General features: G+C 38.5%; 1 protein-coding gene across 2 annotated transcripts in view; it reads right to left on the bottom strand.

The window, feature by feature from the left end:
- LOC127879951 (leucine--tRNA ligase, cytoplasmic-like) overlaps positions 1 to 22930 on the bottom strand; it is a 41916-nt gene that overhangs the window by 15409 nt on the left and 3577 nt on the right. For both annotated transcript variants that reach the window (XM_052427084.1, XM_052427083.1), the window contains exons 4-18: positions 22808 to 22888; positions 22339 to 22470; positions 21466 to 21627; positions 20516 to 20628; positions 19999 to 20130; positions 18286 to 18511; positions 17642 to 17729; positions 15607 to 15683; positions 14534 to 14587; positions 13436 to 13576; positions 11111 to 11188; positions 7953 to 8038; positions 5983 to 6131; positions 5633 to 5771; positions 2449 to 2661 (exon numbers count right to left, since the gene is read on the bottom strand). In XM_052427084.1, coding sequence (XP_052283044.1) covers positions 2449 to 2661; positions 5633 to 5771; positions 5983 to 6131; positions 7953 to 8038; positions 11111 to 11188; positions 13436 to 13576; positions 14534 to 14587; positions 15607 to 15683; positions 17642 to 17729; positions 18286 to 18511; positions 19999 to 20130; positions 20516 to 20628; positions 21466 to 21627; positions 22339 to 22470; positions 22808 to 22888 — 1871 coding nt within the window. The remainder of the gene's footprint in view (positions 1 to 2448; positions 2662 to 5632; positions 5772 to 5982; positions 6132 to 7952; positions 8039 to 11110; positions 11189 to 13435; positions 13577 to 14533; positions 14588 to 15606; positions 15684 to 17641; positions 17730 to 18285; positions 18512 to 19998; positions 20131 to 20515; positions 20629 to 21465; positions 21628 to 22338; positions 22471 to 22807; positions 22889 to 22930) is intronic.

Below are 22930 nucleotides of genomic sequence, written 5' to 3' on the forward strand. Positions count from 1 at the left end.
AATCAGACATCATGTTATCAGTTACACATAATACAAAAGCACTAATAGTTAAGACCTTCTACAATGGTATAACCAAAAGAAAGGAAAATAATAAATATTTCTGCCAAAATGTAGGATTTAAAGAAAAATACTGTTCTTAAGGGAGAAAGAAGAAAACCAATAAAACAAACTTGATTTGCCTGTTTCACGCATTTTGGAAGCAAAATTTTTGTTGATTTACCAATCCATTTATTTAACACAAGCACTTTGGAAAATGACAGACATAATTCTTCTGCTCCCCCACCCCCAATCCCCAAAAAGAAATACACAAATTCACATGTACAATGTTAGGTCACTTTTTGAACAAGAGCACCGCCTTGATGGTGCAGACCGCTCATCTATTTTCTTTTTAAAGGTGAAGGGACTCTCATTTTCAATCACAAAGGAGGGAGGAGTGGAGTGAAGAGGGGTGTATAGTGTGGGGTTGTGGACATTTATTACATTATCTTCCAAAAAAGCGAAAAAAAAAAAAAAAAAAAAAAAAAAAAAATCGGGGGGGGGGGGGGGGGGGGGGGGGGGGTGGGGGGGGGGGGGGGGGGGGGGGGGGGGGGGGTGGGGGGGGGGGGGGGGGGGGGGGGGGGGGGGGGTTGGGGGGGGGGGGGGGGGGTGGTGGGGGGGGGGGGGGGGGGGGGGGGGGGGGGGGATGGGGGGGGGGGGTTGGGGTTTGGGTTGCGATGGTTCAAAACATAACCGTTTTAAAAAAAAAATGGGGGGGGGGGTTATAGTGTGAGGGTGTGGTGATAATTCGTGAGATGATCTAAAAAAAAAAAAAAAAAAAAAAAAAAAAAAAATCAAAAAAAAATTGGGGGGGGGGTGGGGGGGTGGGGGTGGGGGGTGGGGGTATAGTGTGAGGGTGTGGTGGTCATTTGTTGAGATGATCTTAAAAAAAAAAAAAAAAAAAAAAAAAAAATTAGGGGGGGGGGAGGGGGGGAGGGGGGGGGAAGGCACGGGGGATGGTTTGGGTGAAGTCTATTGTGATATGTCAGGTAAGAGTAGTTTCATCAAAGTATCAATCAAATCTAATCATAAATAAAGAAGTTATGGCAATTTTAGCAAAATTTAATAATTTGACCTTGAGAGTCAAGGTCATTCAAAGGTCAAAGTAAAATTCAAGTTGCCAGGTACAGTAACCTCATGATAGCATGTAAGTATTTGAAGTTTGAAAGCAATAGCCTTGATACTTTGAGTGGATCGAAACACAAAATTTAACCATATATTAAAAGTTACTAAGTCAAAAAAAGGCCATAATTCCGTAACAATGACAACCAGAGTTATGCAACTTGTCCTTTTACTGTACCCTTATGATAGTTTGTGAGTGTTCCAAGTATGAAAGCAATATCTATGATACTTTAGGGGTAAAGTGGACCAAAACATAAATCTTAACAAAATTTTCAATTTTCTAAGTATAAAGGGGCCATAATTCCGTCCAAATGCCAGTCAGAGTTACATAACTTTGCCTGCACCGTCCCCTTATGATAGTTCATAAATCTTGCAAGTATGAAAGCAATAGCTTTGATACTGTGGACCTAAACACAAAACTTAATCAAATTTTCAATTTTCTAAGTATAAAAAGGGCTCTGTCAAAATGCCAGTCAGAGTTACATTACTTTGCCTGCACAGTCCCCTTATGATAGTTAGTAAGTGTTGCAAGTATGAAAGCAATAGCTTTGATGCTTAAGGAATAAAATGGACCTAAACACAAAACTTAACCAAAATTGTCAATTTTCTAAGTATAAAAAGGGCACATAATTCTGTCAAAATGCATGCCAGAGTTATCTAACTTTGCCTGCCCAGTCCCCTCATGATAGTAAGTAAGTGTACCAAGTTTGAATGCAATAGCATTGATACTTACTGAGAAAAGTGGAACTAAACGCAAAACTTAACCAAAATTTTCAATTTTTTAAGTATAAAAAGGGCACATAATTCTGTCAAAATGCACGCCAGAGTTATCTAACTTTGCCTGCCCAGTCCCCTCATGATAGTAAGTAAGTGTACCAAGTTTGAATGCAATAGCATTGATACTTTCTGAGAAAAGTGGACCTAAACGCAAAACTTAACCGGACGCCGACGCCAACGCCAACGCCAAGGTGATGACAATAGCTCATAATTTTTTTTCAAAAAATAGATGAGCTAAAAATAAAACAACACAAATTTTATGCTGACGAATATGTATGATTTTACGGTACCTCATTCTTTAGTAAAAAAGTAGGCTGCAAAAGGGGTCAGACTGTACATGTGGTGTCCATCTAGCAACCGGAGGTCAGGGATTCAATGTCAATGAGAAAGCATTCTTTAGATCTCCCCAAAGAAAGTATTTGTTTTACCCAGGAAACGGGCTCAACAGGGTTTCAGTAAGAATAAAGCTTTCAATGCAATAAAGCTAATATAGGTTTTTTAAACAGTACATACGGTTGGTCTGGCCAGATGGCGATGTGGTTGTATATGAAGTAAGTCAAATGGTTGGGTATCAAGTCCTTGCCGGAGACCCGCAGGTCCACGGGGTACCAGTACTCAAACTCGGCTTTCAGTTTGTCCAGTGTGGCCCGGGGGATGTCTGTAGGGGGGAAGGGTGCATGCTTGTAGAAGATGTAGTCCCACACCTTACCTGTCATCTGCTCCGGGCTACAGAACGCAACATAACAGCATTTACATTTTGTCAATATATATAGTCAATCTGCTCTTATATGCTATGGATAAAACATTATAAGTCAGGAATACTTAATCATATGCTGATAAAACTTCTTTCATCATGCGGATATTTCTTTATATTGTATTAATAATTTTTAAGAATTTGTGAATACTTCTTTGTAGGATATGGTATTTTTTTAAACAGAGTGGATACTTCTTCATCCATACCATAGAATCATATAGGGAAGTTAACACACCATACAGAAAAGTAAGCAAGTATGACAAGTATTTCAGACCAGAGGACGTTGATGACCACAATACTGTAGATTGAGTCACCAGACTAGCTCATGCTGCAGAACTTTTTGCTAAATTATTCATGGTACTTAAACCTTTCCCACTTTGAAGCAAAGTAAAAATGGCTCAATGTAACCAGCATACAAGGGACAAAATTGTCACAAAACCAGGTTTTCAGTTGAAAAAGGTCTGATAAAGGGAGAGAATACAAAATGTGTATTGTTAACCCCCTTGTGTAAAATTGACCTTGATTCCAATTAGAAACAAGAGCACCGCCTTGCGGGTGCAGACCGCTCATCTATTTTCTTTTTAAAGGTGAAGGGACTCTCATTTTCAATCACAAAGGAGGGAGGGGTGGAGTGAAGAGTGGTGTATAGTGTGGGTGTGTGGACATTTATTACATTATTTTCCAAAAATGCGAAAAAAAAAAATTAAATTGGGTGCGATGGTTGGACGGTATTTCAACATAAAATAATAAAAATAAATATTTGTGTTTTTTAACCGGGGGGGGGGATTCGGGTGGGGGGAGGGGGGAGGGGTGGGTTGGGATTTTTGGGTGCGATGGTTGGACGGTATTTCAGACATAAAATAATAAAAATAAATATTTGTTTTTTAACAGTTTAAAAAAAACATTTTTTTGGGGGGGGGGGGGGGGGTTGGTGGGGGGGGGGGGGGTATAGTGTGAGGGTGTGGTGGTCATTTGTGAGATGATCTTAAAAAAAAACAAAAAAAAAAAAACAATAGGAGGGGGGATTCGGGGGGGGGGGGGGAGGGGGGGGGGGGGGGGAGGGCACGGGGGATGGTTTGGGTGGAGTCTATTGTGGTATGTCAGGTAAGAGTAGTTTTGTCAAAGTATCAATCAAATCTAATCATAAATAAAGAAGTTATGGCAATTTTAGCAAAATTTAAGAATTTGACCTTGAGAGTCAAGGTCATTCAAAGGTCAAGGTAAAATTCAACTTGCCAGGTACAGTAACCTCATGATAGCATGAAAGTATTTGAAGTTTGAAAGCAATAGCCTTGATAGTTAAGAAGTAAAGTGGATCGAAACACAAACTTTAACCATATATTCAAAGTTACTAAGTCAAAAAAGGGCCATAATTCCGTAAAAATGACAACCAGAGTTATGCAACTTGTCCTTTTACTGTACCCTTATGATAGTTTGCGAGTGTTCCAAGTATGAAAGCAATATCTATGATACTTTAGGGGTAAAGTGGACCAAAACACAAAACTTAACCAAATTTTCAATTTTCTAAGTATGAAGGGCCCATAATTCCGCCCAAATGCCAGTCAGAGTTACATAACTTTGCCTGCACAGTCCCCTTATGATAGTTAATAAGTGTTGCAAGTATGAAAGCAATAGCTTTGATACTGTAGGAATAAAGTGAACCTAAACACAAAACTTAACAAAATTTTTTAATTTTCTAAGTATAAAAAGGGCACATAATTCTGTAAAAATGCACGCCAGAGTTATCTAACTTTGCCTGCCCAGTCCTCTCATGATAGTAAGTAAGTGTACCAAGTTTGAATGCAATAGCATTGATACTTTCTGAGAAAAGTGGACCTAAACGCAAAACTTAACCGGACGCCGACGCCAAGGTGATGACAATAGCTCATAATTTTTTTTCAAAAAATAGATGAGCTAAAAAAGTCTGATAAAGAGAGACAACTCAAAACAAAATGTGCATTGTTACTGATTGTTCATAATTACATATTGTTTCAAAGTCAATCTATTTCTATTTGTGGCGACCTTGAACTTAACGATATTGACGTTATTCTTTCGCGCGACACACCGTCCAATAATGGTGAGCAAATGTGCCAAAATGATTTTAAAATGTCACAATGAATGACATAGTAATGACCCAGACAAGCTCATTTATGGCCATTTTTGACCTTCAAACGTGAATTGTGACCTTGACCTTGGAGATATTGACGTTATTCTTTCGCGCGACACACCGTCTAATGATGGTGAACAAATGTTTAAATGATTTAAAAATCTGACAATGAACGACAAAGTTATGGCCCGGACAAGCTTGTTCCGCCCACCCGCCAGGCCACCCGCCGGCCTACATCGCCAATCTTATAACCAGTTTTTTTGTTCGGAAAACCTGGTTTAAAACCAGAACTGCCTGCTGGTAACTCAAAGTCTGGTCAGATTTCATGTGTTTGCTGTTTCTCAGTATCTTAGGGTTGGAATTGAAGCCTTTAAAACTTAAATCTAGTAAGAATGATCAAACAGGTCAAAATGCATAAAGTAAAGTGTTTAATACTTATTTCAACTGAGCTTCTGTAATTACTCAAAATTTTGGAAAATAATTATTTTGTAAGACTCAAATTTTGGACATACAGGTTTCGTAAAATTTCTTAATAGATAATGGTTTCGCCCTATCAGCTACAAGTGAAACATACATAAAAGTATACTATACCACATGGTGTCTTACAAGCACATGCTATTATTTGTTAAAGCAATTGACACTTTACATATTTCATACCAGTATATGATTGTCAATACAATATTTTTAGAGAGATTCTATTTTTCAGCAACACATATTTTTTGTCTCTCAATTTTTTGAGACCTGTATTTTATAAATAAGTTTGGTCTCTGTGAACATGCTTTTTATTTTCTATTTTTAAGTATCCTAAAACTAAAAGTTATTATGGTATGTGATACCGGATGTTTGCTGGTCCAACGGTGCGCCCATCAAACTGTCCCCCCTGCAGTAGATAGGCCACTGTGTAGTATGCCATGTATATCGTGGAGTCAGACAGAGATTCCACCAGGTATTTCTCATCCCACGGAATCCTGGTGCCTAGCAACCACAGAATGAAATTGTTTAGAAACTTTCGAGGGGCTTAATACATGGGCCTAAACTGTCATCCCAAATCATTATTATCCTTTGAAGTCCCAACAGGCTTATAAAGTAGAAATAATAAGGTCCCATTTGGGATTTTTTTCCTTTAAATCAATTGAGAATGAGGCTGTATGACTCCTGAATTTTAACAAAAACACACAGTTCCTACCCAGTCCATATGACCTGGAGCAGGCATGTTCATGCAGCCATTCCAATGTAGCCTCAAAGTTCTTCCTAACGTCCTCTGCATACAGCTCCATCTTGTCCAATGCCTTGCGTGCTGTGGCCTTCCATTCTTCCTCTCCATAGTTCAAATACCTAACACAAATAGTATCTATCAGGGTTATAATTAAGCATGATGACCAGCCCTTTTTTCTTTGAGCCTTCTCATACATCATCCTCATCCTGGGAAAACCAGCCTGAATGCATATCCGCACAGGCTAATCAATAATGGCACTTTCTACTTTTACTGGATTTTCCCTAAGAAAAGACTTCCTTTAATGGTAAAATTACATAGAAGCAGAAAGTCCCTGTTTGGACTGAAAGGGCTAATCTTGGAAATTCATAAAGCCCCCTTTTCCCATAGCCAGGCTAATTTGAATAAGCGCCTCCTATTTTTAGGTACAAACCTAACTTAATGCGCCCGATACATCCCGGTGCACAGATAGGAAACTGTGATTTGTGATATTCAATAAAGAATACAAATTGGAGAAACAAAGTGCAACATTAATCTGCGGCTTTGTTTGCTCTTTAAATAATCGTTCAATGTTTTCTTCTGTAATGAACAAATTAATCTGACAGAATATCTGAAAGATGGTGATTTGTTTATTGTTAGCACAGATTTATTTCTGGTTGGTCACTTGTTAATTTCATACTTTAAACAGGAGTGGTGAAAAACTGTCTTTACAAGCACCCCTGTTCTAATTACAAATTAATCAAATGGCTAACACTAACTGGATTTTTGTTGCCATACTGGTATGTTGCACTATACTGTTTAACAGATATTACACTTACTTATACGACCACATAATTGTGATTATTAGGACGATATTAAAAGGATAAGAATAGGATACTGTGAAAATAAGGGCGGTGCAGTTTTATCGCATGTAAAGTAAACATAACAAGAGATTGCCAAGCAATATGGTCCCCTACCGGTGAAACTCCACCATTGTCAGTAAAAAAATTCAGTATTTTTTTTTTCCTTCTATATTTGTTGTCATTGCAACCAGAATTTTTGACGTAGGAACAAAATGAAATGACGTGCATATTCTCCATATTGCCATCTATTCATGTTTCAAGTTTCATGAAAAAATATGAAGAACTTTTAAAGTTATTGCAGGATCCAGAAAAGTGTGACGGACTGACAGACAGACAGACTGACAGACAGACGGAGTGCAAACCAGGTAGGGGACAACAAGAGATGTGTTTGTGAGAAAAACAATGCCCTCTATTGCGCCGCTTCGAAATAAAATTTCAATGTATCATTAGGCAGGTTTAGAAATTATCTCCCTTCAAAAGCTTATTACTTCCCTTGGATTGTACTTTTTGAATTTTAACTTGAAGGATGACCTTGACCGTTCACCACTCAAAATGTGCATCTCCATGAGATGCACATGCATGCCAAATATCAAGTTGCTATATTCAATATTGCAAAAGTTATGGCCAATGTTAAAGTTTTCAGACGGACACACAGACAGACAGACTGACAGTTCAACTACTATATGCCACCCTACCGGGGGCATAAACATGTAGAAGATAAAAAAAGAAAATGCATTTTTTAGGGTTTTGGCAAAATTATAAATCCACAAATATAAGATCTTACATGCTAGAATTTACTAATCAACAAAATTTCGAGTGAACGAAAATAAATGAAACCAGTGTCTTGGGTACAATATTTTCTGCAGCAATCTTGAATACAAGCAAATACAGATGAGCCTCGCTCTGAGAAAACGGGGCTTAATGCATGTGCATAAAGTGTACTCCCAGATTAGCCTGTGCAGTTGCATTTTTAGATTTTTTTCATTTAAAAACAAATATTCAGTTAAGGTCATCCCTGAAATGACACTTTACACACATGCATTAAGCCCAATTTCCCCAGAACATGGCTTATACGACTCTTCACAGAGTGGTGCCCCTTACCACTGGTCACAAAGAGCTACGACACACTCGTCTCCAGACCGAGACATCACCTGCTTCTCTGGCTCCATGTACTTGAGAGCCTCTCCCTACAACAACAACAAAATTCAGTTGAAAAAGGGGTGTCTCTGGACAACTTCATATTGTATGGAGCAAAGCATGCCAGTTTTAATGTTGTATGTAAAAAAACGTAAGACAAGGGACAAAATTGTCACAAAACCAGGTTTTCAATTTGAAAAAAAAGTCTGATAAAGGGAGACAAGTCAAACTGAACTTATTGTTTACAAGAGCACCGCATAACGGGTGCCACGCTCTGCTGTAAAAGTTTGTCAGAATATTTTTTTTTAAAGAGGTCACAGTGACCTTGACCTTTGACCTAGTTACCCAAAAATGGGTGTGGCGTGTAGAACTCATCAAGGTGCATCTACATATGAAGTTTCAAAGTTGTAGGTGGAAGCCTTTTGATTTTAGAGCCAATGTTAAGGTTTTAGCACGATTCCGGCGGACGACACGACACTACGAGCTGGCTATGACAATAGCTCTGGTTTTCTCCAAAAACAGCCTCGCTAAAAATTATTCCCTTTGTTTCAAAATAAATCTATTTTTAGTCGTGGCGACCTTGACCTAGGAGATATTGACGTTGTTCTTTTGTGCGACACACTGTCCAATTATGGTGAACAAATGTGCCAAATGATTTTAAAATCTCACAATGAATGACATAGTTATGGCCCTGACAAGCTCTTTATGGCCACTTTTGACCTTTGAACTCAAAGTGTGAACTTGACCTTGGAGATATTGACGTAATTCTTTCGCGCGACACACCGTCGAATGATGGTGAACAAATGTGCCAAATGATTTTAAAATCTCACAATGAACGACAAGTTATGGCCCGGACAAGCTTGTTCCGCCTGCCCGCCAGCCAACATTCGCCAATCTAATAACCAGTTTTTTCCTTCAGAAAACCTGGTTAAAAACTTGTTAACAGACTGACAGACGGACAAATGTCAATGACCAGACTGACATACGGACAAATGTCAATAAACAGACTGACATATGGACAAATGTCAATGAACCGACCGACATATGGACAAATGTCAACAAACAGACTGACATATGGACAAATGTCAATGAACAGACTGACATACAGACAAATGTCAATGAACAGACCGACACACAGACAAATGTCAATGAACAGATTGACATACGGACAAATGTCAATGAACAGACACACAAAGGCCAATGAAGAGACCGACAAACATCAATGAACAAACTGACAGACAGACAAACTTAATAAACAGAATTCCACACAACGCACAAATGTCCTATGTGATTCAAATTTACATCCCTCCTCTTTATAGTACGAGGTATAACAATATATTGGTCTGATGAAAATGGTTTTTAACAAGACCACATCAAAATCAAAATTCTTTCAGTAACTAATGTATAGGTGGAAATTGAGCAATAAATAACAAGGGCTGTTTGTAAAACATGCATGCCCCCCTATATGGGCTATATGTTGTAGTAGCAGCCATTGTGTGAATACGTTTTTTGTCACTGTGAACGGTGGTGGTGGTGGTTGGTGGTGGGTGGGTGGGTGGGGGGTGGGGGTGGGTGGGGTGGGGTGGGGTGGGTGTAGTAGTAGTAGTAGTAGTAGTAGTAGTAGTAGTAGTAGTAGTAGTAGAAGTAGTAGTAGTAGTAGTAGTAGTAGTAATAGTAGTAGTAGTAGTAGTAGAAGTAGTAGTAGTAGAAGTAGTAGTAGTAGTAGTAGTAGTAGTAGTAGTAGTAGTAGTAGTAGTAGTAGTAGTAGTAGTAGTAGTAGTAGTAGTAGTAGTAGTAGTAGTAGTAGTAGTAGTAGTAGTAGTAGTAGTAGTAGTAGTAGTAGTAGTAGTAGTAGTAGAAGTAGTAGTAGTAGAAGTAGTAGTAGTAGTAGTAGTAGTAGTAGTAGTAGTAGTAGAAGTAGTAGTAGTAGTAGTAGTAGTAGTAGAAGTAGTAGTAGTAGTAGTAGAAGTAGTAGTAGTAGAAGTAGTAGTAGTAGTAGTAGTAGTAGAAGTAGTAGTAGTAGTAGTAGTAGTAGCAGCAGCAGTAGCAGCAGCAGTAGTAGTAGTAGTAGTAGTAGTAGTAGTAGTAGTTGTAGTAGTAGTATGCATTATACAAAAATGCAGTTAGCCTTACATTTGGTAACATTTAAATATATTACAAGGGAGGCAAATGCTGTAACAATAAATTTAAACTTATTGCATTTGTTTCCCCTGTATATAAGAGTGTATTACCTCCCCTGTCCTGCTTATATTTATATTAATCAACAAAATTAAACATTAACACAATATTGAATATACAAAATATACAACAAATCTCATATTCTGATAATATTTTTACTTATCCACTGTATTTTACTAAAAGGATGTTGTTTCATTGGATTGATAATTATAGATTTAGGATTACAGACCAGTTGCTTCAGTAATATTGTTCAGAGTGTGCCCTGTTGGCCGCGTATGCATTCTTGAGTTATCATTCAAAAACCATTTTACTATTTCGAGTCACCGTGACCTTGACCTTTGACCTAGTGACCTCAAAATCAATAGGGGTCATCTGCGAGTCATGATCAATGTACCTATGAAGTTTCATGATCCTAGGCCCAAGCGTTCTTGAGTTATCGTATGACAACCACCTGATGGACGGACGGACCGACCGACATGAGCAAAGCAATATACCCCCTCTTCTTCGAAGGGGGGCATAATAATTAGTGCCAATTTTTGTGAGTCTAGTAAATTAATTATGCAAAAGTGCTGAGACACACTCAGGGCCAACACATAATGCAGCCTCAGACGGGAAAGAACCTCAAATACATCGAAAATATACATTCTTTTACAAGCAGCGGTATTGCAACACAGGTTAAACCCTTTACCACTTAGATATGTATTTTTAAACATTTGTACTCCCATAGAAAGTAACATTAAATTTAAGACCTTTCTTACTAGATTCAAGTTTTAAAGGCTTCACTTCCAACCCTACAAAACTGATGAGCAGCAAACAGCAGGCTGTTCTGCTTTTATGCTGTTTGCACATAGACATTTTCTCTTTGCTTCTGAGTGGGAAAGGGTTAATAATAGCTACACATCAGTGCAACAAGAAAATAGCTTGAGAGCCTGCCAATATGGTACCTTATCCACCATAAGTTTCTGTACTTGCTTCTTCACATCTTGGACCTTCTGGCCTGCAAAGTCGCCAATCTTCATTACCTAAAACAAGCACAAAAAACAAATGTACAGGTATTAGAAATGGGTACATAATCCATAGCTTATAGATCAACAAAGAAAATACATTTTTGGTATGACGTTTTGCACATTAAAAAAAAATTCATGGATTCTTTCCCCTTTATAAAATCAAACAATTCAGATAAATCCAGGTACTATGCACAGGAGAGTACATTACACTGCATCGATTTTTTCCTTCCTTATAAAGTACCCGTAAAAAGGTACTTTCCCAATTGAAGAAAAACTACAAAATTCCCAATTGCAGTCTAAAAACTTCCTAAAAAGAAGGATAATTTCGTCAATTTTGTTCCAAACGTGCATTATCTGCAAGTTAACAATTAAAATGAGCACTGACACTGAACATTTCAAGCCAAAATGAATGTAAATCAATATTTGAATTGTTTTGTGCTATTGATACCAAGCAATTAAAAAGAGCCATAATTCCCAATTTGGTGATTGCACAATGCGAATTTTCCAGGATTTTTTCGCACTAATTTTTCCCAATTGGTATGGTAAAGGTACTTTTCCCAAGTGGGGAAGAACAAGAGGGCCATGATGGCCCTGTATCACTCCACTGCTGAAAAAAAGGCTGAAACAAATATTCTCTGCATGTGCAAATACTTAAATATAGGCCCTAAATAAGCACATGTACACTTTTGTGATCCCCTGGGCTGGGTCAAATTTAACCCCAGGGGCATACTTTGAGCAAACTTTGTAGAGGACTACTATATCTTACTACATACAAAATGTGGTAGCCCTAGGTCCTAGAGTTAAGGACAAGAATATTTTTAAAGTTTTCACAAAAAAGTAGCAAGATAAGCGTATATAATGTTCAATTTTGTGACCCGCAGGTCAGGGTCAAATTTGATCCAAAGGGCATAATTTGAACAAACTTGGTAGAGGACTATAAGATGTTACTGCATACCAAATTTGGTAGCCATAGTCCGAATGGTTTTCGACAAGAAGATTTTTAAAGTTTTCACAAAATAGGCCCTATTTAAGCGTATGTTCAGTTTTGTGACCCCCCCTCCCCCCGGGCAGGGTCAAATATGACCCAAGGGGCATAATTTGAACAAACTTGGTAGAGAACTATTAGATGTCACTACATACCAAATTTGGTAGCCCTATGCCTTATGGTTAAGGACAGAAAGATTTTTAAAGTTTTCACAAAATATGCACAATATAAGCATATAATCGATTTTGTGGCCCCCAGGGCAGGGTCAAATTTGACCACTGGGTCATAATTTGAACAAACTAAGTAGAGGACTATACAATGTCACTACATACCAAATTTGGTAGCCCTATGCCTTATGGTTAAGGACAGAAAGATTTGTAAAGTTTTCACAAAATATGCACGATATAAGCATATAATCGATTTTGTGGCCCCCAGGGCAGGGTCAAATTTGACCCCTGGGTCATAATTTGAACAAACTAAGTAGAGGACTATACAATGTCACTACATACCAAATTGTGTAGCCCTAGGCCGGATGGTTATGGACAAGAAGATTTTTAAGTTTTCACAAAATAGGCCTTATATAAGCATATGTTCAATTTTGAGACCCCCCGGGGCGGGGTCAAATTTGACCCCAGGGATAAAATTTGAACAAATTTGGTAGAGGACTTTTATATGTCACTACATACGAAATTTGATAGCCCTAGGACCGATGGTTATGGATGAAAAGATTTTGAAAGTTATCACAAAATAGGCCTTATATAAGCATATGTTCAATTTTGTGACCCCTGGGGCAGGGTCAAATTTGACCCCAGGGGCATAATTTGAAGAAATTTGGTTGAGGACTATAAGATGTCTCTACATACCAAATTTGATAGCCTTAGGCCCAATAGTTATGGACAAGAAAGATTTTTAAAGTTTTCACAAAATATGCCTTATATAAGCAAATTTTCAATTTTGTGACCCCCGGGGCAGGGTCAAATTTGAACCCAGGGGCATAATTTGAACAAATTTGAAAGAGATTTACCCCAGGAACATTCCTGAGAAATTTCATCAGAATTGAACTAGTAGTTTAGGAGAAGAAGATGTTTAAAGAAAAAGTTAACGCACACACGGACGCACGCACGACGGACACAGGACCATGACATAAGCACGGCTGGCCTTTGGCCAGTGGAGCTAAAAATCACTGCACTGTGTTTTTAGCCACAAAATGCAGTAAAACCACATAAAAGTGACATTTTATACAAATTAGTTAATTAAAAAATACTTAGTCCCTTTACCCCTTCATAGAACCCCTTAAGGTAGACCCTCTCCTTGGCCTCCTGGAGTTTGTCCTTGTCATTCTGGCTCTGTATCTTCAGCTGTTCACACACAGTCACTGCACACAGGTCCCCGTAGTCTGGCACGTCGATGATTGGCACCTGAGCGAGCAACAAGGGAATACATATGAGCACCATGTGCATAGTGTTGTCAATGATTAGCCTGTGCAGGCCGCAAAGGCTTATCAGGGGAGATATTTTTTTCTTGTACGCATTTTTTTGTTAAAAGGAGGTCTCTTGTAAACAAAAACCTAGTGTAGTGGGAACGTATTTTTCCAGATTAGCCTGTACAGACTGCACAGGCTTATCTGGATCGACACTTTACACACATGCATTGAGCCCAGATTTCCCACTTCTCGCAAGGCCAACAGTCTTAAGGCCAACAAAATAGGACTTGCTTGTAGAATCTCAGATTGTATGTCAATGGGCGATGTTATTTGACAAGTCAACAATCATATGGGCCAGTGAATACAAGAGATTTTGTTTTGAAAAGTTCAAAATATTTCTCTCTCTGCTTAAGAAAAACAAACATAATACAGCGGTTGGTCAAGATGGTGACGAAAACTGCCTTCGCCCTTTTCAAAGAGCATCGAGAAATTCATATTTCCCTCACTGTAAAGTTTAAATATCCAGGCCAAAATAAGTCCATTACAGTTAAATGTACATCATAATGTTTTGTTCAGAAAAAAGTGCTATATTAAAAATATAATTTACAAAACGAAAATATTCCCCTCCAATAAAAAAAACCCATGCAGTTCTATTTTGAGTGGTTTGAGATGATGTTATTTTATGATGAACTTTCATGTACCCTTTCATAATATAATTGCTATTAGTTTTTTGGTTTCGATCTTTTCATCTATTTTTGATTTCTACAGTGACTGCCCAATCCCAGTCAAGAGTAGTTCCCCCTTAAGTTTATCCCTGGACTGACCCCTGAAACCAGGCAAACATTCCAGTTATTTGGGTTAAAATAATGTATTGAATTCAAGTATATCATTGACAATTTATCCATGAATGGCCCACAGTAGTAAGCATAATAATGTGCAAAGACCAACTTACTGGATCAAACGGCAGCACCATTTCATCAGCCAAACCATACTTCTTTCTGAATGGCTGAAAAAAGAAATAGCTCAAAGTTTCTATATTTATTTTCAACATATATGAGCTACAACAATCTATTGAATTTATTTGTTATCTATTTATACATAACACCTAAATGCGCCGCTCTCAGAAAAATATGGCTTAATGCATGTGCATAAATTGTGCAGATAAGCATGTGCAGTCTGCACAATTTAAATCAGTGACAATACTTTTGTTTAAAGGGAGTCTCTACTAAACATAATTCCAGTACAAGCACAGGCAAGTCTAGGATAAAACTTTACGCACATGCATTTAGCCCTATTTTCTCAGAACAAGGCTTATACATGCTATGCTTATCTATTGCTATGATGTTTATGATAAGCACCAAATTACAAATACAGACTACCAAACATGAAACAAGCGGGCCATAATGGGACCTCTTGACCTAGATTGAGGATGCATGTGACCCTAACTATAACTCAGCCTACATATTGTAAAGATAAACATTCTGACTGAGGTCCAACAATATTGAGTTATAAATATGGCCTCTCAAGAGGTGACAAGGTTTTTCTAAGATTTGACATGGCGACCTAAATTTTGGACGCATGTGACTCAAATTCAAACAATCCCTAGATATTGTCACAATAAACATTCTGAATTAAGATTCATCATTATTGAGTCTTCAAAGCCGCCTCTATAGTGATAACAAGGTGTTTCCAATATTTGACCTGGTGACCTAGTTTTTCTATGCACATGACCCAGATTTGAACTTGATTTAAACAAGATATTGTCAAGTTTTACATACTGTCCAAGTGTCAACAAGATTGAGACATACTAGTGTCATCTTAAGTGATAAAAAGCTTTTTCTAAGACCAGTGACCAAGCTTTTGGACGCATGTGACCCAGTTTCAAACTTGGCCTAGATATTTTCAAGATTTACATCCTGAGCTAATTTCATCAACATTTTACGAAAATTATGGCCTCTGTTACGATAACGAGATCAAGAGTGAGCGCAATAGCTCACTGTGCTAAGACTTGCAATATTGACTCACTTCTTTCTTTTTCAAGTCTCTGAGGGCAGCAAAGTCATCTGGAGAGTCTGAGGGCACGCTGGTCACAACACCAGTACCTGCACATAAATACATGCCATCATTTGAGCTGGTCACAACACCAGTACCTGCACATAAATACATGCCATCATGAGGGCACGTTGGTCACAACACCAGTACCTGCACATAAATACATGCCATCATTTGAGCTGCAATCAGGGAAAACAGAGCTTTATGCTTGTGAGTAAAGTGTCATCCCAGATAAGGCTGTGTAGTCTGTACAGGCTTCATCCCAGATAAGGCTGTGTAGTCTGTACAGGCTTATCAGGGACGAAACTTTCCACTTTTATTGCATTTGTGTTAAAAGGACGTCTTTTCTTAACAAAATTCCAGTCTAGTCAGAAATGGGGACATTCTAAAAGAACTGTTGGGTCAAAATATGTCAAAGTAGGATAGTCCTGCTGGGACTTCTAAATCTTTCATTTGATCTTTTGTTGGTATTAGTCAGTATAGTACTAACAAAAACTCTTAATTATTTTTGGCCAATATTGATGGTGAATGTGTTGAAGAATTTCATGCACACACACATTCTCTGTTTTCCATAAGTAAACAAACAAGTGCACCATCACAAAAGCTCACCATTATCATGTTATGCTTAGTTGAGCTCAACAACACTACAGAAAGTTTGCTATAAATAAGGTTAAATTAATTCAAACAAGAGCCTTATCCCAGACAGGAGTCTTCTACTGAGTAATGTAGTCTGAGGATGATGTAGTCAACAGGATCCCCATACATTTAACAAACTCTGCTGAAATACTTTTCAGTTATCTCATTAGGCACATTTTAGTTTCAATTGTGTCTGTAACCAAAGCAACCAGGAATTTTGTCAATCGAAAAAATGTAAAATATAGTGCCCCACATGAACCTCTCTCCAAATACCAACAAAAAATGGTGCGGCCAACATGTATCCCCATGCAACAGCTTTTGACCCAGGGGTCAGATCAAAATTCCAAATAGTGCATAGTCGCACATATGCTCATAGCTACCATGTGTTTAAGTTTCAAGATTCAAGTGCAAATAGAGTAGGAGGAGGCAGTGGCCAGGACGGACGGACAGACAGCGGAGATAACCACATAATCCTCCCGCTCCAATTCAGAGCGTGGGGATAACTATATTAAGGTTAAGTAGTTTTTGCGTTGTAATATGATGCAGATTTTAGTGATCACTAATTTCTGTGACCATGGAAACCACAATTTGTGTCTGACAAAAACATTGACAAAAACATATAGATTACCCACATGATGCTCTATCAACAAAAAGTGTTACATCAACCTAGCAGAAGAACTTTTTCTGTTGTTGCAGGATGCAGATTTTAGATTTACAATTTCTAAACAGTGGACAGTCCATCAACCAATCTATCCATATCAACTGGACGCTCAACAATTCAGTGGACCACCTATTCATAAATTAAATTTTACAATCATCTGTTTAATCATTATATTTTAAACAAAACTACAAGTAAAGTAACCATTATAAGTTAAGTTCTTTTTAATTAAAGGTTAAACCATATTATATGAGTCTCCAATGAAGACCCAAATTCAGACTCGGCAGTAAGATTAAGACAACCCAGTCTCTTAAAATACAGGCATGTAATTATTTAACTGTTGTTTTTGAAATAATTCCTTGAAGTCTTGCTCACAGTAAAGAAACTATTTGTATTTTCATGTAGTTTGAATGCATTTCTTAAAGATTAAAATCTGTGATGCTCGCTTTGGGAAAATGGGGCTTAATTCATGTGAGTGTAGTTTCATCCCAGATGAGGTTTATCAGGGACAACACTTTCTGCCTGAACTGCTGCAGTTTTGAAATGAAGATACTTCCTTTAAACAAAAAAATCTTTAAAGCTGAACAAGGCCATACTTTTTGATATCATTTATAATTTTTTTTTAAAGGAAAATCAGTTAAGACTCAATCATGAACAGGAAGATTACGTTCCTTATAAATACCACATAATAGTTTTCCTCAATCTTTGGCCTACCTTTGCCCTCCTTGATGGTCAGCATGGGCAGGGTGTAGATCTTGGGGAAGACAGACAGGGGCGCCGACACGGCCACACCCATGATGTCCTGCAAGAACACAGAGAGACAGATAATGAGAACACAGGGATACAGATAATGAGAACACACTGACACAGATAATGAGAACACACAGAGACAAATAATGAACCCAGGGAGACAGATTATGAGAACGCAGGGAGAAAAATAATGAGAATATGGGGGAAACATATTATAATGAGCAACTTTTTACTACAATTTAACTAAACAAAAATTATCATGAAAGCAAGCAGACTGTTAGTACATCTTACGTAACACACAAACTGTATTCTGTTCAGTAAAAGCCTTAAAGTGGGCCTTGTTCTGAGAAAACTAGACTTAATGCATGTACATTGGGTTGCCCCAGGTATGCCTGAGAAATCTGCACAGTCTAATCAGGGACTACACTCTTAGCTTTCACTTTTTTTATTTTAAAAGGAAGTCTCTTCTTTGTAAAAATCCAGTTTAAGGGGAAAGTATCGTCCCTGATTAGCCTGGGCAGACTGCTAAGGCTAATATAAGACAACACAACACATATGCATTAAGCTCAGTTTTCCCAGAACCCTACTCTATTAATTATTGTGCCTACCTGTCCAACCAGTTCCATCAACACATCCACTTTGCCGTCATTCTTAGAGAAGCCCTGATAGCTCATGTTGAGAGCGGCCCTCCTGGTGCTGATGAACACCTCTCCACTAGCCTGCGCGCACGCCACATACTTAATTTCCGGCTGCACCCAACAGTTTGTCTGTCCGTACATCGTCTCTGGGCGAAGTGTGGCTGCCACCAGAAAAACTTCTGTCTTCTCAAGAGCCCTAGAATGAGGAGCTTTCTGGGCTTAATGCATAAAGTTTTGTTTCAGATCAGTCTGTGCAGTCAGCACCGGCTAATCTGGGACAACACTTTCTCCATACACTTTAATTTTGTCCTGACTTCCTGAAGCAGAAAAATTCCTTCAAAACGTATGTAGTCCTCTCTGATTAGCCTATGCAGACTGCACCTGCATGCATTAAGCCCTGTTTTCCCAGAGTGAGGCTCAATTTTGTAATATGCCATATAGGTAAACCTATTCATTATAATCTAAATGTACATAATGCACACATTTTATTAATTATTGAATATAAAAAGTATGTAACAACTCTCTGTAACTTAGAACTTCAGGAACATGTCTCTGCCTTTCTCAAGAATCGGCTATGCCTTTCAGAGTGTCACATTTCCAATTGAAAACAAATCACAAATAATGACCAAATACAAGTTTTCTTAGCAACAAAAACACAAAAATAAATTTGATTAAACACTGATTTTTCATACAAACCATGGAAATATCATACTCAAACCCTCGCCGTTATACTTAAGTTTGGAGTGGTAGGGTTTGACCCCTGCCTACTTATCTGAGATTTTGTGGGTAGGGTTTGACCCCTGCCTACTTACTAGAGTTTTAGTTGGGAGGGTATTACCACTGTTTACATACTTAAGTATTGGTGGGACGAGTTTTACCAAGCCTAATTACTTGAGTTTTAGTGTGTAGGGTTTTACCCCTTACATTTACTTTTGGTAGGTTTGAGTCCAGTTTTCTAGCTTTAGTTTTGGCTGTAAGGGTTTTAACTGTCTTTTAACTTGAGTTTTGGAGGGTAGGGTTTTACCCCTGTTTACATGAGTTTTGATTGAGAAGGTTGTCAATTTACTTGTGTTTTGTGTGTGAGTGTGTTTCACCCCTGCCTGCTTAGTCGAGTTTTGGTGGGAATGGTTTGACCCATACTTCTTACCTGAGATTTAGTGGGTATGGTTTTATCCCTGCCAACTAACTAGTTTTGGTGGGTAGAGTTTTACCCCTGTCTTCTTACTTTAGTCTGGGCAGGTAGGGTTTTACCCATATGTATTTACTTGAGTTTTGGTTGGCATAGTTTTACCCCTGTCTATTTACTTGAGTTTTGACTGGAAAAGTTTTACCCCTGTCTACTTAGTCGAGTTTTGTAGGGTTCTTTCCCTGCCTCCTTACTTGAGTTTTAGTGGGTTGGGATCTACCCCTGCCTACCTACTCCAGTTGTTGGTAGGGTTTTACACTACTTTCTTGAAATTTGGTTGATAGAGTTTTACCTCTGCTATTTACTTGAGTATTGTAGGGTCCAACTGTTTTACTTAATTCAGTTTTGGCGAGTAGGGTTTTACCCATGCTTTTTTCTTAAGTTTAAGTGGGTAGGGGTTTACACCTGCTGCTACTTACTTGAGTGTTGGTGGGTAGGGTTTTACCCCTGCTACTTACTTGAGCTTTGGTGGGTAGGGTTTTACCCCTGCTACTTACTTTAGCTTTGGTGGGTAGGGTTTTAGCACTCTGAGCTTGATCAGCGTGTACTCCTGTGGGCCGACACCCTCTCCCGTGCTCCTGTCATGATCCATGCACGGCTGGCCATCCTTCGGGGAGAAAATTGTGTATCTGGAACAACCAACGGGAGGAAAGATGTTTCCATTTGAGAACGTTCTGGGAAAATAGAGCTAAATTCATGTCCATAAAGTGTCATCCCAGATAAGCCTATGCAGTCAGCACAGGATTATTGGGGACGACACTTTCCACTTAAACTAGATTAGCGTTTATTAGCTACTTCTTCTAAACAAACAATTCCATGAAAGAATAAAGAGTTTTCTCTATAAGCCTGTGCGGAGTGCTCAGGCTTATCTAGGAAGACACTTAATGCACAAGCATTAAACCCAGTTATACTTAAAATACTTTAATGAAGTCTTCAGGAAAACATAGTTTTTTCTTCTGTTAATTACACACGAAACCTACTGAACATTCTTATTTGGAACTTAAATCTATGTACCTTTTCCCAAACTGTATCTTGTTGCGCTCCTTCAGTTTCCAGAACTGCCAGCGTACAAAGGAGTCATAGTAGGGGTTGACATCAGTCGTGAAGAATGTTCGCCTCCAGTCCACCTGCATACAATACAGACCTCTAGTGAAATATACCTATGCACTTAATACAAGAACAAAACGTTTCCGTAGAGAACCAATGCCCACATTGATCTTTTGGGGTAATGAAGAGATGATACAAGCCACACTTAGTCTCCTTATATTAGTCATTTGTAGTGAGTTGTCTATACATTAGATGGTGAAAAAGTTACAGCATCGACAAGCTGTTTTCTAGGCATATTTGACCTTTGACCTCTAAGCACGATTCTGATCTCTGAGGTAACTTGACAGGTTTTATACTCAAAATGCTGTGGCCTAATGGTTGTAATTATTATCAAGTTATTTTAAAACAGCATGCTGAATGAAAAAGTTACAGTAACAGGCAAAATAAGCTATTGTAGGGCCAAATTTGATCTTTGAAGTGTAATCTTGACCTTTGAGGAAGAGAAACAAGCTTGACACCCAACATGTCATCTAATGATGAATAGCATTTGTGCCAAATTATTTTAAAATACATAAATTATAGGAAAAGTTATGGCTGAGATGAATTTACAAGATTTAAAAACAAGAGATGTGTTTGTCAGAAACACTATGTCCCCATTTGCGCCGCTTTGAAGCTATATATTTGACCTTTGACCTTGAAGAATGACCTTGACCTTCCACCACTCAAAATGTGCAGCTCTATGAGATGCACATGCATGCCAAATATCAAGTTGGTATCTTGAATATTGCAAAAGTTATTGAAAATGTAAAAGATGGGGCAAACAAACAAACACACAAACCAACAAACAGGGCAAAAACAATATGTCCCCCACTATAGTGGTGGGGGACATAAAAAACATATTTGACATGCATTCTTACCTTAACACCCATCTTCTGGAGATCTTGCTTGCAGTGTGGAGGGAAGTAGTAGAGCCAGTGGGCCGGGTCTGCAAACCTGCGGATCTCCTCATCCTGCATGCCCAGAGCCGACATGATCTGCCACTGGTACTTCAACCCTCCTGTCTTCGCAGTCAGCTTTGTCTGTAGTTGCAAAGGGTCGAATAGTAATTATACCATGGTCACATGGGCACTCACATTGACAAAAGAAGGGAGCTTACCATAGTTTGTTCCTTCCTACCAACCATAATTTATCTATTTTTTTGTTTACAGGAAGTTTCTTCTTAACAAAAATCTAGTTAAAGCGAAAAATGTTGTACCTTGTTAGCCTGTGCTGACTGCACAAGCTTATTTGGGACAACATTTTACATACATTCATTAAGCCCCGTTTTCCCAAATCAAGACTCAATTTTATGGCTTGAGAAATGAACAAGTACAAACTGAAGGGCAGATTGAGTGTGATACAGACATTTCATTTGTTTGCAGGGGTATACTAAAACCCTTTATAAACAATTACTGTGACTTAAGCTAAAGCTTCAATACAAGACTATTATGGACTGTTTTTCCTTCTTTAGAAAGGGTCTTATAAAGGCCCCTTCCCCCAATAGAAAGACCCCTTCCCGAAAGAGATTTTTTTAATTCTGCAATCTTCCTTAAATTTTAAGCTTACTCTGGGAAATTGTTTCCCCTTTCTCAATTTTGTCGATAATTTTTTCACCAAAATGGAAGGCCAGGCCATTCTCCAAATCAAGAAAAAAGGCCCTGCTATTAGTATACCAGTACCACTATTAGTATATCAGCATCATTTTTTGTAAAAAGACAATGTGAGACTTTAATGTAGCCAATCCTCCTGACCTTTTTGCCCTTGGCTTTATCCTTGATTACGACCTCCTTGTCCTCCACTTTCACCTGCCCCTCCTCCTCAGGGGGGAACTGGGGTGGGAAGCCAAAGTCCTCCATCTCCCGCGCCAACTTATCTGCACACGCCTGCAACAATCCCAATCAAGGATTAACACATGTGCATAGAGTGTAGTCTCAGATAAGTATGAACAGTCTGCACAGGCTTACCAGGGACGGCACTTTCCGCCTAAACTGGATTTTTGCTAAGAAGTTAATTATTTCATCCTTTCCCCCATAAGTAGCAAAGTGAAAATGGCTTTTGCAACCAGCATAAAACCAGAACAGCCTGCGAGTAACTCGCAGTCTGTTCAATTTTATGCTGTTTGCTGCTGCGTTGAAATACATATCTAAGTGGGAAAGGTTAAACTAAAAGAGTCCATAAACGTGGAATGAACTTTGAGATCGACATTATTTATACTCAAACCTTTATAGGCATTCCTGTACAATGGAGTCCAAAAGGAAACAGGCATCGCTTTCCTCGCAACCTTTGGTAGCCAACACTAAACTGAAATCCCATGCAAATTCAGTTAAATCATATTTAAATAAT

This window comes from Dreissena polymorpha, chromosome 4 (assembly GCF_020536995.1).
Source record: "Dreissena polymorpha isolate Duluth1 chromosome 4, UMN_Dpol_1.0, whole genome shotgun sequence".
Taxonomy (NCBI): Eukaryota; Metazoa; Mollusca; class Bivalvia; order Myida; family Dreissenidae; genus Dreissena; species Dreissena polymorpha.